The sequence below is a fragment of the Pelmatolapia mariae genome, linkage group LG16_19 (assembly GCF_036321145.2).
Source record: "Pelmatolapia mariae isolate MD_Pm_ZW linkage group LG16_19, Pm_UMD_F_2, whole genome shotgun sequence".
NCBI classification, from domain to species: Eukaryota; Metazoa; Chordata; class Actinopteri; order Cichliformes; family Cichlidae; genus Pelmatolapia; species Pelmatolapia mariae.
The window spans coordinates 69,560,487-69,574,979 of NC_086241.1; the positions used below are offsets into that span (position 1 = coordinate 69,560,487).

The 14,493-nt window shown below is 46.3% G+C and overlaps 1 protein-coding gene across 6 annotated transcripts in view; it reads right to left on the bottom strand.

Annotated features, from left to right (window-relative positions):
- Positions 1 to 14,493, bottom strand: part of ccdc88c (coiled-coil domain containing 88C) — a 52,085-nt gene that overhangs the window by 33,003 nt on the left and 4,589 nt on the right. For 3 of the 6 annotated variants that reach the window (XR_010096457.1, XM_063496806.1, XM_063496805.1), the window contains exons 3-6: positions 12,022 to 12,130; positions 2,891 to 2,960; positions 1,935 to 1,993; positions 507 to 590 (exon numbers count right to left, since the gene is read on the bottom strand). Coding sequence is in view for 5 of the 6 variants with exons in the window: in XM_063496806.1 (XP_063352876.1) it covers positions 507 to 590; positions 1,935 to 1,993; positions 2,891 to 2,960; positions 12,022 to 12,130 (322 nt within the window). In the remaining variant the exon portion in view is untranslated. Of the gene's footprint in view, positions 1 to 506; positions 591 to 1,934; positions 1,994 to 2,890; positions 2,961 to 3,797; positions 3,831 to 5,281; positions 5,561 to 5,592; positions 5,684 to 12,021; positions 12,131 to 14,493 lie in introns of those variants that run through there. The other 3 variants (XM_063496808.1, XM_063496809.1, XM_063496807.1) reach the window with 3 other exon arrangements.

The window sequence follows — 14,493 nt, forward strand, 5'->3', positions numbered from 1 at the left end:
CAGTTTCCTGCTGATGATGATGTCACAGTGAGTGTTACACCTGCTCTCTGGTTCAAGCCTGGTGCTGATAAGCCTAAACCAGAGGAGGGGTGTGGCCTCTCCTCAGGTGGTTGAGCGGTTTAGTTGCCCAATAACCGTGCTGGTTTCTGAGGGGCCCTTCCCCTTCAGCCTCTGCTATTGATACAAAATGATTTCTAAACACTCAAGTTCAAAGACGTTTTAGCGTCACAGTCAACACAGACGCCAGCAGAAGGCCACGTCTCTGCTCGATGCAGGTGGCGTCCTCCTGGCGGCGCCAGAGGACGGTCTGCAGGTTAACCTGAACGCTGTGAGGCTGACGTGGGTCAGCACCTCAGGAAAACAGGCAGCAGGTACACACTAACGTGAGGGTGCTGCTGCTGCAGCGTCTCCACCTGGGACAAACTTTCCCGGGTGGAGACGCTGCAGCAGCAGCAGCATGTGATCAGTGATCAGCAGTGAAGCTGCTCTCAGCAGGTTTCAGTCACCTCCTGGATGTGAGACACGATGGCAGCCTGAGTCTGAATGTCCAGCAGCTTGATCTTCTCAATCATCTCCTCCTTACGCTCACACTGAGGAGACACACACACACACACACACACACACGGACACACACACACGGACACAGGAAATGAAGGATTAAAATCAAACAGAAGCTGTTGTTTCTCTGTGTGTGGAAATTATTAATGACAACGACGACAATAATAACAAAAATAACAACTTCAGTTATTCAGCATCTTTAAAAACAACATGACAGACGTCAGAAAACTGAAGTTAAAAATAAAAGTGTGTGTTACACATTAACAGCACAAAGAGACAAACAAATAAAAGACGACGTCACATAAAAGTGAAAGAATAAAATCGTGTTTTCAGGCGAGATGGTAAATACGTCAGTAACAGGTGGACTCGGAGGTGAGGGGCTCACCTGTGCAGTTTATATCCACGACCCAATAAAATGTAAACACTGATGATGTAACTGCACGTGCACACGTCTGCTTTCTTACATTTAATCTGGTTTCTGCTCTAAACTGTCTGGCACACAGTCCCTTCATCACAGACTAGCTGCAGTTTTTAAAATCCAGCGCGTTCGACGCGTCTGGGCTGATGATGTCACAGACGTACAGCAGGAAAGCTCAGAAATAAAAGCATGAAAGGTTCAGGTGGGAGGAAGCAGGTGTGCAGGTAAACGTTAGCAGGCACAGGGCTGAGGGCAGCGTCATCCTCACTGATGTGCTTCAACCTTTTGTTGTCAGGTGTGTGTCTGCAGGGCGGGGCCACAGCTATTTATGCAACAACAACATCATTTCCCTGTGGTTTATCCTCCCTCCCTGTTTCCCCTCATGGCCTTCCTCTTCCCGGGAACCAGTTGAGCAAGTGCAGGGAGGGAGGGAGACAAAGGGGGAGGGAAATTAGGAAGCTGGGAGAAACAAACAAAGGGAAGCGAGAAGAAGACGAGGTCGCTGCATTCAGAGCGATGGGTGAACAAACCGAGCCCACCTGTCAGCAGGTAAACTCAGTCTTAGCTCGACACATCTGGATAAATCACTTCCAGGGAAGAGCGGCTTCCAACACGCTAAATAACCTCACTGTGATCAGGATCCACGGGGTTAACAGAAAAACCACTGACTGGTGTTTAAAAGAGCGAGAAGCCCCGCCCACATCCAGCCCTCGTCAGCAGGAACACGAAGCGACGGCTGTGCTCAGACATGCAAAACGACACACACACATGATTCCTGGGAGAGGCAGTGTGTGTGTGTGTCTGTCTCTGTGTGTGTGTGTCTGTGCGTGTGTGTGTGTGTGTGTGTGTGTGTGTGTCTGTCTCTGTGTGTGTCTGTCTCTGTGTGTGTGTGTGTGTGTGTCTGTCTCTGTGTGTGTGTGTCTGTGCGTGTGTGTGTGCGTGTGTGCGCGCGTGTTACCTGCACAGCACAGCCCAGAATCAGCAACAAAAGCCTCTTCAGTTCCTCCATGCTCTTTGCTGAGGGAACAAAACAGAGAAACTCGTGGTTACAGTCACGCCACGGCTCGATACACGGCGCCATGATTTCACGCCACAGCAGCAGCGAGGTGCGGCGGTCACGCCGTCCGACCTCTGAGAACAACAGAGAAATAAATACAAACCACTTTTCAATCACACACTCTGGTTTAAATCCTGCATCTTCAGCAGAGCGAAGAGCTGATGTCATCACAGATGAGTCTGTAAAGACGAGGCTTTAAGCACGAAAGCTACACAAATCTGTCTCACACACACACACACACACAAACAGACACACACACACACACAACACACACTCACAGACACACACACACACACACACACACACACACACACACACAAACAGACACACTCACAGACACACACACACACACACACACACACACACACACACACACAAACAGACACAGACACACACACACACTCACACACACACTCACAGACACACACACACACACACTGCTAACACCCCTGTTTTCCCAGGAAACCTCCAGAATTTGGGAGCCCTGGACTCCATGAGTGTGTCTAATGAAACTGTCTGCAGACTGTTTCTCTGTCAGCACAGCTTCAGGTGTGTGATCAGCTGATCTCAGGCGCTCAGTGCGTTTGAGCATCTCAGCTCTCCTCACTGCGAGGACACCGTACGGGTGGCGTGTATGGACGAGCCGCCCCGGAGCAGCGGGCGGTCTCGTTCTAGCAGCTGGGACAAAGTTTAGAGGGATGAGCACCGCCTGCTGCACCTGCGCAGCTGAGATGGACTCGCGTATTTTCTGGTCCTAACTGGACTGACTGTAGTTTATCTTCACCGCGCTGGTCGGGCGCTTTGATCAGCGTGTGGAGGTACATTCACCTGTGAAGGTGTGTCGATGTAAGCGTTACCTGATATCGGGTCCTTGGCGACGCAGAGGATGTTGGGCAGCGGCATGACGATCAGCTGCTGCAGCGTGTCCTGTGAAAAGACAAAGTGTCATTACAGCGACGATGATGACATCACATCATGAAACAAAGCGTGCTTAGTAATGAGGCGGTGGGTGGATCCATGTTCAGTTTCAAACTGGGGGCCTTTCACGCCAAAATAAAGGTTTTAATATTTCTGCTTTTTATAAATATTAACATGTCAGTGAGTCCTGCAGAGGCTGATCCAGTGTGCCGAGGAGGACCACTGACAAGGAAACGAGGCAGCAGGCGGGTCATCGTGAGCTTCATTCACAGGTACAAGCTTCAGTCTCTCCGTTTCTGCCTCATGAAATCAGAAACACACACCTGTGTGTGTGTGGACGGGTATTAACATCTTCATGGGGACCAAAAATTGGTAGTTTACTATACTTGTGGGGACAATCAGCCCTCGTGGGGACCAAAATCCCGGTCCCCACGAGTTTGAAGGCATTTTTGAGCCTCAAAATGTGGTTTTAGTGTCAGGGTTACAATTAGGTTATGGTTAGGTTTAGGGTCAGGGTCAGGGTTAGGCATTCATTTTTGATGGTTAGGGTTAGGGTAAGCGGCTAGGGAAAGCACTGTGTCAATGAGATGTCCCCACAAGGATATAAATACACACACGTGTGTGTGTGTGTGTGTGTGTGTGTGTGTGTGTGTGTGTGTGTCTGTGGGCAGTCAGCCAACAGGAAACACCCTGCTGCTGACAAAGTGTGTGTCAGGAAATAAAAAGCCCATGAGGAGGGAATGCTTTCCATTCCACAACACTGTCCCACACTCACACACACTCACACACACAGACACACACAGATTTAATATGAACACTTTTCAAAGCAGAGCAGAGGAGGTGGACCTTCATCAGGTCAGAGAGGCCATAGGCTGAGAGGGAAACGTCCCGATCGGAGTGTTTTCAGTGGCTGTCAGCAGCAATCCACCCAAACCTGCCCGGTGTCTCACACACACACACGCTCGTATTTATCCACAGCCTGGCACTGATGGCACAAAGCAGACCCCACCCTGACCCCAGCTCAGCGTGTGCGGGAACGTGTCAGAGCTGAGCCTAAAATCCACCAACGTTCCAGGAAAAGTTGAAAATTAAAGCCAAGTTTACAAAGTTTGAATCGTTTATCTCGATGCTCTGAGCCGTTTCCACGCCTGCAGCTCTGAAAGAAGGAACTGAGCATTTCCATGTTCACATGTGTATTTAAAACAAATAAACAGCAGGTCACATGACTCCACATCTGTGGCAGAGACAGTCCGAGGTGTCTCTGAGCTTCCAGACAAAAGTCCATTTTTGTACTTTTGGTGAGGAATGTGCATCACTGATTAACGACATCATTACATGTAGCGTCGCTCGGGGTCGAGTTATGTTTGTTATCAGTGGACCGGCCTGGTTAACGGTTGGTTCTCCGCTGTTACACAGCCTCAGTAGCTGGGATCACCTCCACCTCTGTGGCGAGACAGTTACAGACAGTAAGTGTCTCAGTGACCTCCAAACTTAAGATCACTGTTTAAATCAACAGGTCGGACTTTAGGGTCACCAGGGGTCAGGGGGAGGTATATCTGAGTATGTCTGAGTTTGAGGGACACCACAGGTAACCTGAGCTGCAGGAGCTGATAATGACCAGAGGTACAGTAGGTGTCTCACACACACACACACACACACACACACACACACACACACACAGTCAGCTGTGCTATAGCGTTGAGGTGCCTGCAGGTAATGTTACACTGGTCTGTACAGGTAACATGAGAGCCAACCAGGCTGCCTGCTCTCTCTCTCTCTCACACACACACACACACACACACACACACACACACACACACACACACACACACTCTCTACAGCATGAATAAAACATGTGTCCTGGCCACCATCTGTCTGTAAAGCAGCGTGAGTTTCTGACGATCACCGGCTGTGCGACACATCAGTTTTCCTTTCACTGCTGTCTGTTTTCATGAAGCTCAAGCTTACAAGTTACACCAGGAACAAATCTGCAAGTTAGTCGTGCTTGCTGATCCTACTGACATCCAGCTCAAAGCATCGTCCCCGTTAAATACACACATGAATAAAAACACACAAACACATCGTGGCTGCAGTCTGATTGAAACGTTTCAGCCGTGAGTTTTAACTCTAATCACGATCTCGTCCCCAGCAGGATCTCTGAAACGAGATCAATGCAGCCGGCAGCACTGACCCATTTAACAGGCCTCAATCCTCGGCCCGCTGACACACTGGGCTCACGTTTCTAATCCCAGATCAATGAAACTGTGGCTGCTAACGAGAGAGCCGACTTCTCCTGGGCCGCCGGCGTCTGCGTTCCAACAAATTCTCACCAATTTAAAATGCAAAGCGCAGACCAGACTTCAATGAAACGTGCCAGCAGAGTCCGCGGGCTGACGTCAGGCCACAGACCTCAGCGGGAAGGAAAAAGTGCTCGATGCAGCGGAAAATAAAAGTTTACTACAGAAACTGAAGAGAGAAAACCACCATCAGACGCTGCAGCACGACAGTAAAGACCGGGCGAAGCTCAGCGGAGCGTGAAGTTTAACCTCGAGAACAAAGGAGATGTCCTCAAACAAAACTCTGAGACCGACAGTCGCTTTAGAACAGTAACATAGCATCACAGCTCATTTCTAACGACGACCTGAAACTATCTGCACGCTCCTGTGAAGCTCAGTTTGTTTCCTCAGGCTGTCGTTTAAGCGCAGCGTTAGTCATCTGACAGGAGAAAAAGAGGTCAAAACTAGTCTGGTTAATTAGTTTGTTTCTCACCAGGAACAAATTAAATGCTTCAGCTTACTTCACTGAAACACTTTATGGCAGGATCACTGTACGGAGGACCAAAACATACATTTAAAAATAAATACTCAGCCCAAAAAACCCAAAATGCAGCCATTTAATATATCACCTATTATTTATTTTTATATATTTAATATATATACAAATTATTTATTTCATTAAATTTAATATATAATTTAACATTTTTTCTTTTTCCATTTAAATGTAGTTTTTTTTAATTTATAAGTTTATTCTTTGAGCTCATGACACGCTTCGAGTGACGGCCATCATTTGCATAGTGAAACAGAAAAACAACGAGCAAATGTAAAAAGGAAACACAGTGAGAAGATAAATACCGAGACAAACGCACAAACACAAGATAAATAAAAACAACAGAAAAAACTGATGAAAAAAGTTTATACGTAAAAAAAGAGTAAAAAATAACAAGTTTCATAAAGAACCTTAAAATATTAGCAATAATATTTCTTATTTTTGATAGATTTATTCCAAAAAAAGTTTCTCAAAATTAAATTAAATTAAAAATACTGCATAAATGATTAAATTTAACATAAATAATATTTTAAAATAAAATATTTACATTTTTTATATTTACTGGAATCTTTGTTCACTTACTGAGTTTTTAACTTTTAGCATTTTTGTTTAATTTTAAACTCATTATTTTTAAGTTGGCAGTTTTGGTCCTCCATACTCGCTGGAGGTAAACAAAGAAAAAAGCGACTTTTGTTTGTTTTCACGCGTTAACGTGAGCGTGTCTCTCACCAGATGACAGTCTGAGAAAACACAAACACACAAATTACCAAAACACATACAGCGCACACAAAAGTAGATAACAATCAGAAACTGCCCTCTGGTTACCCTGCAGCCCGACCTTACACACACACACACACCCACCCACAGACACACACACACCCAGCCTGCTCAGACACTTTGTCAGTGTTTTATTGTTACTGTCAGGAAAAGCTCTGTGTGGTGTGTGTGTGTGTGTGTGTAAAGTAGGGCAGAGGATACGGAGTTCCAAACATCCCAGACTGTAGGCTGAGGCCTTTGTTCTGGAGTTCCCACGGTAACCGAGGAGGGTAAAGTGAGAGGGGAGGAGGGGGAGGAGGGCTGCTTGCGTTACTGCAGAAGAATTAAAACTTCTGTCGCCACAGCCTCACACTTCAGGGGCGTCACGCTCTCCCACCGGCTGTTTACAGGTCGTGACCTTTGAAACTAGGCTGAGGTCCAAACTTAGGATGGACTCTGACCTCAGACCACGTAAAACATTAATAAAGCCGAAGTGATCGCATCGCACACAGGAAACACCACAGCAGCACACAGTCCAGAGGTTCAGTTAGCAGCTACCTGTCAATCAGAAGCCACGCCCCTAACAATGCAGGTGAGTTACAGCTCTCTCCTGTACATAATAAACAGTTTGTGTACCAGGCTGGAAACACGATTCTCATAAAAACAGAGCAGAGCTGATTCAGCTCCTGATCAGGTGATTGATCCATGTGATCGGTTCCTCCTTCTCACAGCCATTAGCTGCATTCACAGTGTTGATTCTGAGACAGAGATGATCCTGGTCTGTGGATGCAGGTAAAAGGAGATCCTTCATGTGCTCCCACTCGCTCTGAGCACGCACCTCTCCCACAGGCTGATACGAGGCTTTAAACTTTACCCAGAATGCACTTTGTGAGGTGTAGCGAATGATCAGAAACAGATCAAAGATCAGGCAGCAGCTGCTTTCTGCTCCTCTACGTCACAGACATCAAACTGCTGCAGGTGACCCAGGCTCTGGGACAGACGACCCGGCCTTTAGTCTTCATGTTTCAGCCCTGAGAAACTCAGAGATCTGCTGAAAACACCAGGCCTCAGGAAATGCACTGAGGTTAGAGCACATAAATATCAGCTGACTGTGAGGAGGTCACCTGTACCTGTACATAAATGACCTCTCAGGGTGAGAGGACCTTTAACCTTTGAACCAGTTTCAGACACAGAGTCGTCTTTGTATTTTCACTGATTCATTTTTTATTGATAAACAGATCAATAACTGTGGACAGAGTCAGGCAGAGAAACAGCAAAGACACAGGTGAGAGAGCAGAGCTCCAGATATCAGCTTACCGAGCCACACACACACACACACACACACACACACACGCACACACACACACACACACACACACACACACACGCACACACACACACACACACACAGCAGGCCAGGCTGCATCTGCTGGGACTTCATCTAATTAGGAGAAAGCCGACGCCCAGCTCCACATGAACAGCTGAAGGTGTGTGTGCGTGTGTATTTGTGTGCTTGTGTGTGTCTGTGTGCTGCAGCTGATCCTGCTCTCTAAAGCTTGCTGACTTCATATTATCATCCGAGGTGTGTTTGTGCTCAGATTTTTAAAAAATGTTTTAAAAGGCAGCAGATTAACTCTGTCCTGCCCAAAGACACACACACAGACACACACAGACATACACAGACACACACCAAACTGTTTTTATGGGATTGGATTCATTCATAATAATTTTGTCGTGTTTTTGTGGGTTTCGTTTAATTTATTCAGTAAATGTTTTGTTTTTATTTCTTCTTTTATTTCTTCCTTCAGCTGTTTAAAGGGAACAGAAATCGTATGAATCGACAGCTTTGAAGTGTCTCAGGCCTCGTTTATTAACCTGGACCCAAAGACCAGCAGATGACCGTGGCCACACCTCCACGGTCTCCTTACAGGAAGTGGAACTGCTGAGGTCACAAAGAGCGCACAAATCCAGACACAACTTCATAAACGGTCCAATTAGCACAAAGTTAAAAATGAAATCCATCTCAGAATAAAAGTAAAGTGTTTGTCGGGGGTGTGGCCTCTTCGTGGTCATTCACTATTCAAACACCAAAACTTTATTAAAACTCATTAAAGTCCATTGACCTCCATCTGAAACACTTCCTGTGGACAGATGGAGGTCACACAGCACGATCTCACTGCAAACATCAGCTCATCCCAAACACCTGTCAGCATCTAAGACCGGCCAGAGACCCAGACCTGACTTAGACCCGACTCAGACCCGACCAAACCCTTCAAACAGCACCTGCAGCCGCTGCTTTTATTGTTTTCAACCTGCCGACCAGGGAAATACAAACTAGCCGGGCCTGAAACACTAAGGAGGGCATCATCGATGGGACACTTCACTGTATGTGGAGCTTCCCAAACCTCTGCTCCGTGTGTCACACAGAGAACGCTGGAAGCTGATCCTCAGTAAGCTCGGCTGTATGAAAATGAGGAGCTCTGATCGCTCAGTCACTGCTGTTTCACAAACAGCCCCTTTGTGTTCAGCCAGCTGCTAAAAACAGACCAACAGTAACGTTTCCATCAGCAGCTTCAGTCTGAAAACAGACAAAAAGGGGCGTCACACCCACAGACCTGCAGGTCACAGCCGGAGACATCAGCGTATGCAGATGATGCATGTGTGCTCATGACAAACTCCCAACAATCAGTTCCAGCTGTATTATATTTAACACAGGTCCTGAAACCTGACTGTTACCTAGCAGAGGCTTTCTGGTTCAGAGCTTTCAGGACCTCACAGCACTTCCTGCTCCTTTCTTTAGGACGCCCCGGGGCAGACCCTGGGTCAGCTGGAGAGATCTCTCTGCTGGTTTGGGAACACCGTGGTCCCTCCACAGGAGCCAAAGGAGGTTGCTGAGGTCCAGTTTGGAGCCTGTAGGATGCAAACGTGTCTGCTGCTTCCTGGCAGACGTTATTTCAGCAGGTCTGCAGTAGGGCTGGGCGATATGGCCTCAAATTCATATCGCGATATAATTTGAAGCATGTGCGATAACGATATATATCACGATATATTCTTTTCTTCTGTATAACGTATTTTCCACACTATAAGGCACACTTAAAATCCTTTAATTTTCTCAAAAATCGAGAGTGTGCCTTATGTATGAATTCTGGTTGTGCTCACTGACCTTGAACCGATTTTGACGTGCAGAAATCTGTTAAAAAATGTTTTAGTACAACTTTGGTAAGCCTGCTGATGGACTGCTTGATGGAATGTCAGAGCATTACGGCTGCCGTAGTGAGGAGTAATCTGGGTCCAAAACTCCGTCCCCTTCAGGTCCCAAAGTCAAACGAACACAGAGTTAAAAACAGTCTAAATTCTTTCATCTTTAATTAAATCATCAGCGTTGCTGCTTTATCGGGTGTAACAATTAAGTTTAACATCCATGCATCCGTGAAAACAGAATTTATTAAATTTAACGGAGTTAGAAGTTAACAGGAAGTTAGCTCGCTAGTTTATACCTAAACATTTCATACCATGTTCTGACTGAGAGATTTTTGAAACTAATTAAAACGTACAGCTCTGCTATCACTTCCAACATAAATGAAGACAGAAAACTAAACAGCAGTGGCGTTTGCAGGGTTACCGAAGTTAGACTACCTGGTATATAATGTTGTGCTACGTGATTGCTAGCGACACAGCTATGTTAGCATAACATTAGCAGAGTGAAGCTGGAGGATGAACGGCAACTTTTTTTCCACTCAATAAAAGTTAACGTGAGGGATTCTGGTGGTTAGGGACAAATGCAATCGCATAGCAGGATGCTATACACGGGCCAAACTTCAGTCAGGAGAACATAATTTACTGATGATAATGGTTGTAGCCGCTGTGATACTTTCTACCAAAACAGGCGCAGCTTGATGACATCATCAACATGCGATATCGCGATAGAGCGATATAGTCAGAGGGCGTTTATCAATATGCGTACTTGTGCGTACTTGCGTTCTCGTGTACTCGTGATACGTCATCAGTCGGAGACCAAGTACTGTTCCAATTCGAAGTACGCATCAAGCCGAGAACGCGAAAAAGTCCCGGATGTGTTCTCGATCCGCCCGTTTTATCGAGCATGCATCGGTGTAGACTTGGGACAGCTAAATATCCCAGAATGCATTTCGTCCAAAACTCAACAGCAGACTCCCGGCACATCGTTTCCAACCCCCCCCCCCCAAACCGCTCGCGGACTTCTCACTACTCAGGTTAAAGAAACCCCAGCAGCTGTCTATAGTATTGAGTGTCCACTAGAATAGAAATAAAAGCGTTCTAACATCTCACCTGCTTGTTTTTATTAAGGTATGTACACGTATGTACATGTACACTATTTTTATTAATAGAGGTTTCACTACTGAGGTTAAGAATGATATATAAGTCACTTAGGTCACTTCTAAATGTTAATGTTTGGTTTATTTCAGTGTTTTATTTGTTCCTGAGTAAACCGGTTTGGCTGTGATTAAAGTTAAGCTTCATAACATGTTACTCACAGTTAAATTAGGAGGGGACGGCAGTAAAAACTCCGGACCTGTGACATCATCACGTACGCTGGTGTTCCGACTGTACAAATCACGAGTCCGTGCTCGCGTACTTGAGAATTGAGAAACGGCCCACGAGTCCGTGCTCGCGTTCTCGGCGGGTACGTACTCCCGTGCGTTCTCGGCGGGTACGTACTCACCGAGAACGCGAGTACGTACTCGCGTACTTGGGCATTGATAAACGGCCAAAATCTCTATCGTTGGCCAAATCTATATCGTTTCTATCGTATATCGTTTATATCGCCCACCCCTAGTCTGCAGTCACACAGGTGCTTCCACTTCCTGTGATGAACCACGGGATAAACGAGCCACGAAGGCCAGGAATCAAATCATTACAGACCTGCTGCAGTCGCTTATTCTGCATTGTTTTCATAGGCGAGCAACTGATGGCCTCACACGCACACACACAGACACACACAGTCAAAAACCAACAACAATCCTCTGTAATAAAAGCAGAAACTCAAAAATAAACTTCAGTCAACAATGTTAACAGCTCTCGGAAAAAATACAGTCACATAATCCAGACGACACACAGGAAGTGAGTGTGTGTGTGTGTGTGTGTGTGTGTGTGTGTGTGTGTGTGTGTGTGCAAGAATGCGTGCAGGATGTGAAGCTGTTCAGCCAAATCAGCTCCATCTGAGCTGCTTATCTCTGATTTATAGAAAACACACAAACACACACGCAGGGCTGTACTTCACACACACACACACACACACACACACACACACACTCCGTGTCCTCGTTCAGCCACTGCTGCTCTGACACAGGTAAACCTCACCTGTCAGTCTGCCACAGCATGCACACCCATGAAGCAGTGCTGACAGGTCAACACTCTAAACCAGCTTCCAGTGAACGTACTTCCTGCATCACTTCCTGCTGGGACTGTGTGTGTGTGTGTGTGTGTGTGTTTGTGTGTGTGTGTGTACCTGGTAGTACGTCCTGATGTGTCTGGTGAGGACTGTCAGGTTGTGAAGGCGCAGCGACACATCATTGTTCACGTTCTTGTTCAGCCTCTGATTGGTGGGGCTCGGGTCGCTATGGAGACAAATAAACACACCAGAGGAGCGCTGAGGCTGACGTTTGTGGCTGTTTGGGACAAAGATCATCACACACACACACACACACACACACACACACACACACACACACACACACACACACACACACCAGGTTCGGGTAACCATGGCGCAGGCATTTCCCTGCATGGAGCCTGATTAGCATGTGAACAGGGGGTGTGTCCCGCTGTCCGTCCGTCTGACCTCCTGTCGCTGTCATCATGTCAGTGTGACGCGTGAAGATGGCTGGGCCGGTCTCACAGCACGGCGAGGACTTCACATGTGATTATTCATTAACCCTTTAAGACCTACCATAGAACCAAGTCCGCCAGAGCTCAAATTATATTTTTACATGCTGTAGAGCCATTTTGGGGAGCATTTCAAGTTGATATACATCAATACAACCATTATAGCCCACATTTTAATAATATGTATGCATTAAGTGCATAGTAATTACATACATTGCAAAAAAGTGCAATAAACTACCAAAAAATTGAAAATCGTTTTTGTTTTTTTAACTTCTATTTCTAGTTAGAGAAATTTAAGAGGCTTATCCCTCAAAACTGTAAATACAAAAAAGTTGCACAAAATAGTTTCCCACCACAGGAAATTTATTTTGAGTGTCTTCATAGTTTTATTTTTGAAATACACCAATTTTCATATACTGCAGGAAAAACGAAAATAAATATTATAATGCAAATTTGCAAAAAAGCAGCATATGCTTCAAGATAAACTATTTCCAGCAGTGCAATATGAGTCCTAATTATCCCAGAAACGACACAGAAAGTCATAAAGTCAAACATAACTTTTAAAAACACCAGTATAGGCTCATAAGGCCCTGATGGTAAAAAAACTACATTTCCGCAAAATGACGTCACTTCCGGTTTCGGGCAGGTCATGGCGGACATGCGATAGTTCACTCTGATGGACTAGGAAGTGTTACAAACAGCTGATCAGATCGGCAAAGCGTGTTTCTGGAATATTATGTTTTTGTTGCTGCAAGTGCTTTTTATGCAGTTTTTGCAAAGCTATATGCAGAAGGAAACCGTGACCGAGGACAAGCTGATGGCATAAGATGTAAGTACAACTCCTCCAGTTTCATATGCAAAAAAGTTTTTTGCGCTAGCTTACGTGGTTGCAGTGCTACCGGGATTTAAAAATAGTTACGCAAAACGGAGCGTGCCCGCTCCGACCGGCTTTAAAGGGTTAAACCCTCACAGAGAATCAGGTTTAACTGATTAAACACTGATTAAATCCAACACTCGGCTCAGTGTTTACAGTCGGTTCACTCAGACTGAGCTTTCTGCAGGGGTCTCTGTCCCACCACCTCAGCTTTCCTCCAGCAGATCTTGTCAGGTGGCAGACACCTTAACAGAAGTTTAAGGTCACATCTCACTCAGCCGTCCAATCAGAGTGCAGCAGAGGCGGGACGAACACTACTCCGACCAACTGTCACAGGAGGAGGTGGCTCTCTGCAGAATGCTCCAAACATGCTGTTTATCACAGCTTTTTACACTCTTAGATCTGGATGATGTCACAAGGAGGGGCTAACTGCCCCACCCACCTGCTGGCAGCTAATCAGAAGAACATGTTGTTAAAGAGGGAGGGGCTAAAAGAGCTTGATTCCGACAGAGGATGTGGTGAGAGGCTGTGAGGGCCGCTATCAGATAAAGGAGGATTATTCTGAGCGGTGAGTCATGCAAAGCTGCTCTGACAGAGTCGGAGAATAAAAACGAGGAGCTGGAAGCGAGCAGCGCCAATCCACGCTGACACGTTCAGGGTATAAACGAAGAGGGGAACGAGCTTCTTTCATAACTGAAGCTCCGACCTCACTGACTCCGGCGTCTCTCAGCAGCTCGCTCTGAACTGTGAGCTCATTTTTTCCACGACATTAAACCGTCTCCACTTCGACTCTCAGCCGGCTCTGCAGGCCTCGTTAAACTAGCTGCAGGTTTCTGTGGAGAACGCAGTGATTTAACAGCCGACTGCTCCTCCGACTCTCCAACGTCTCCTTTCATGCTCCTCACTGCTCCTATGTAACCCAGTTTCCCATGAAGCCCCGACCGTCCCCCCTCGGCCCAGCCGACCCTCGCCGTGGAGAACAATAGCGCGATTATCGTCGTTCCTGAGGACAATAACCGACAACAATAACTAACGTGAACATGTGGTGTGATCGGGGTCAGGGGGGCGTCCCATACAGAGGATTATCAGCACATGAAGGATGAGTCTGCTGCTGTTTTCTCTTTTTAATTTCAATAAATCCCAGAAACACAAACCAGTAAACCCAGTAACCAGCCCCATTTGGCCCTCCTCACTGCTCCACAAACACACTCCTCCCTGCAG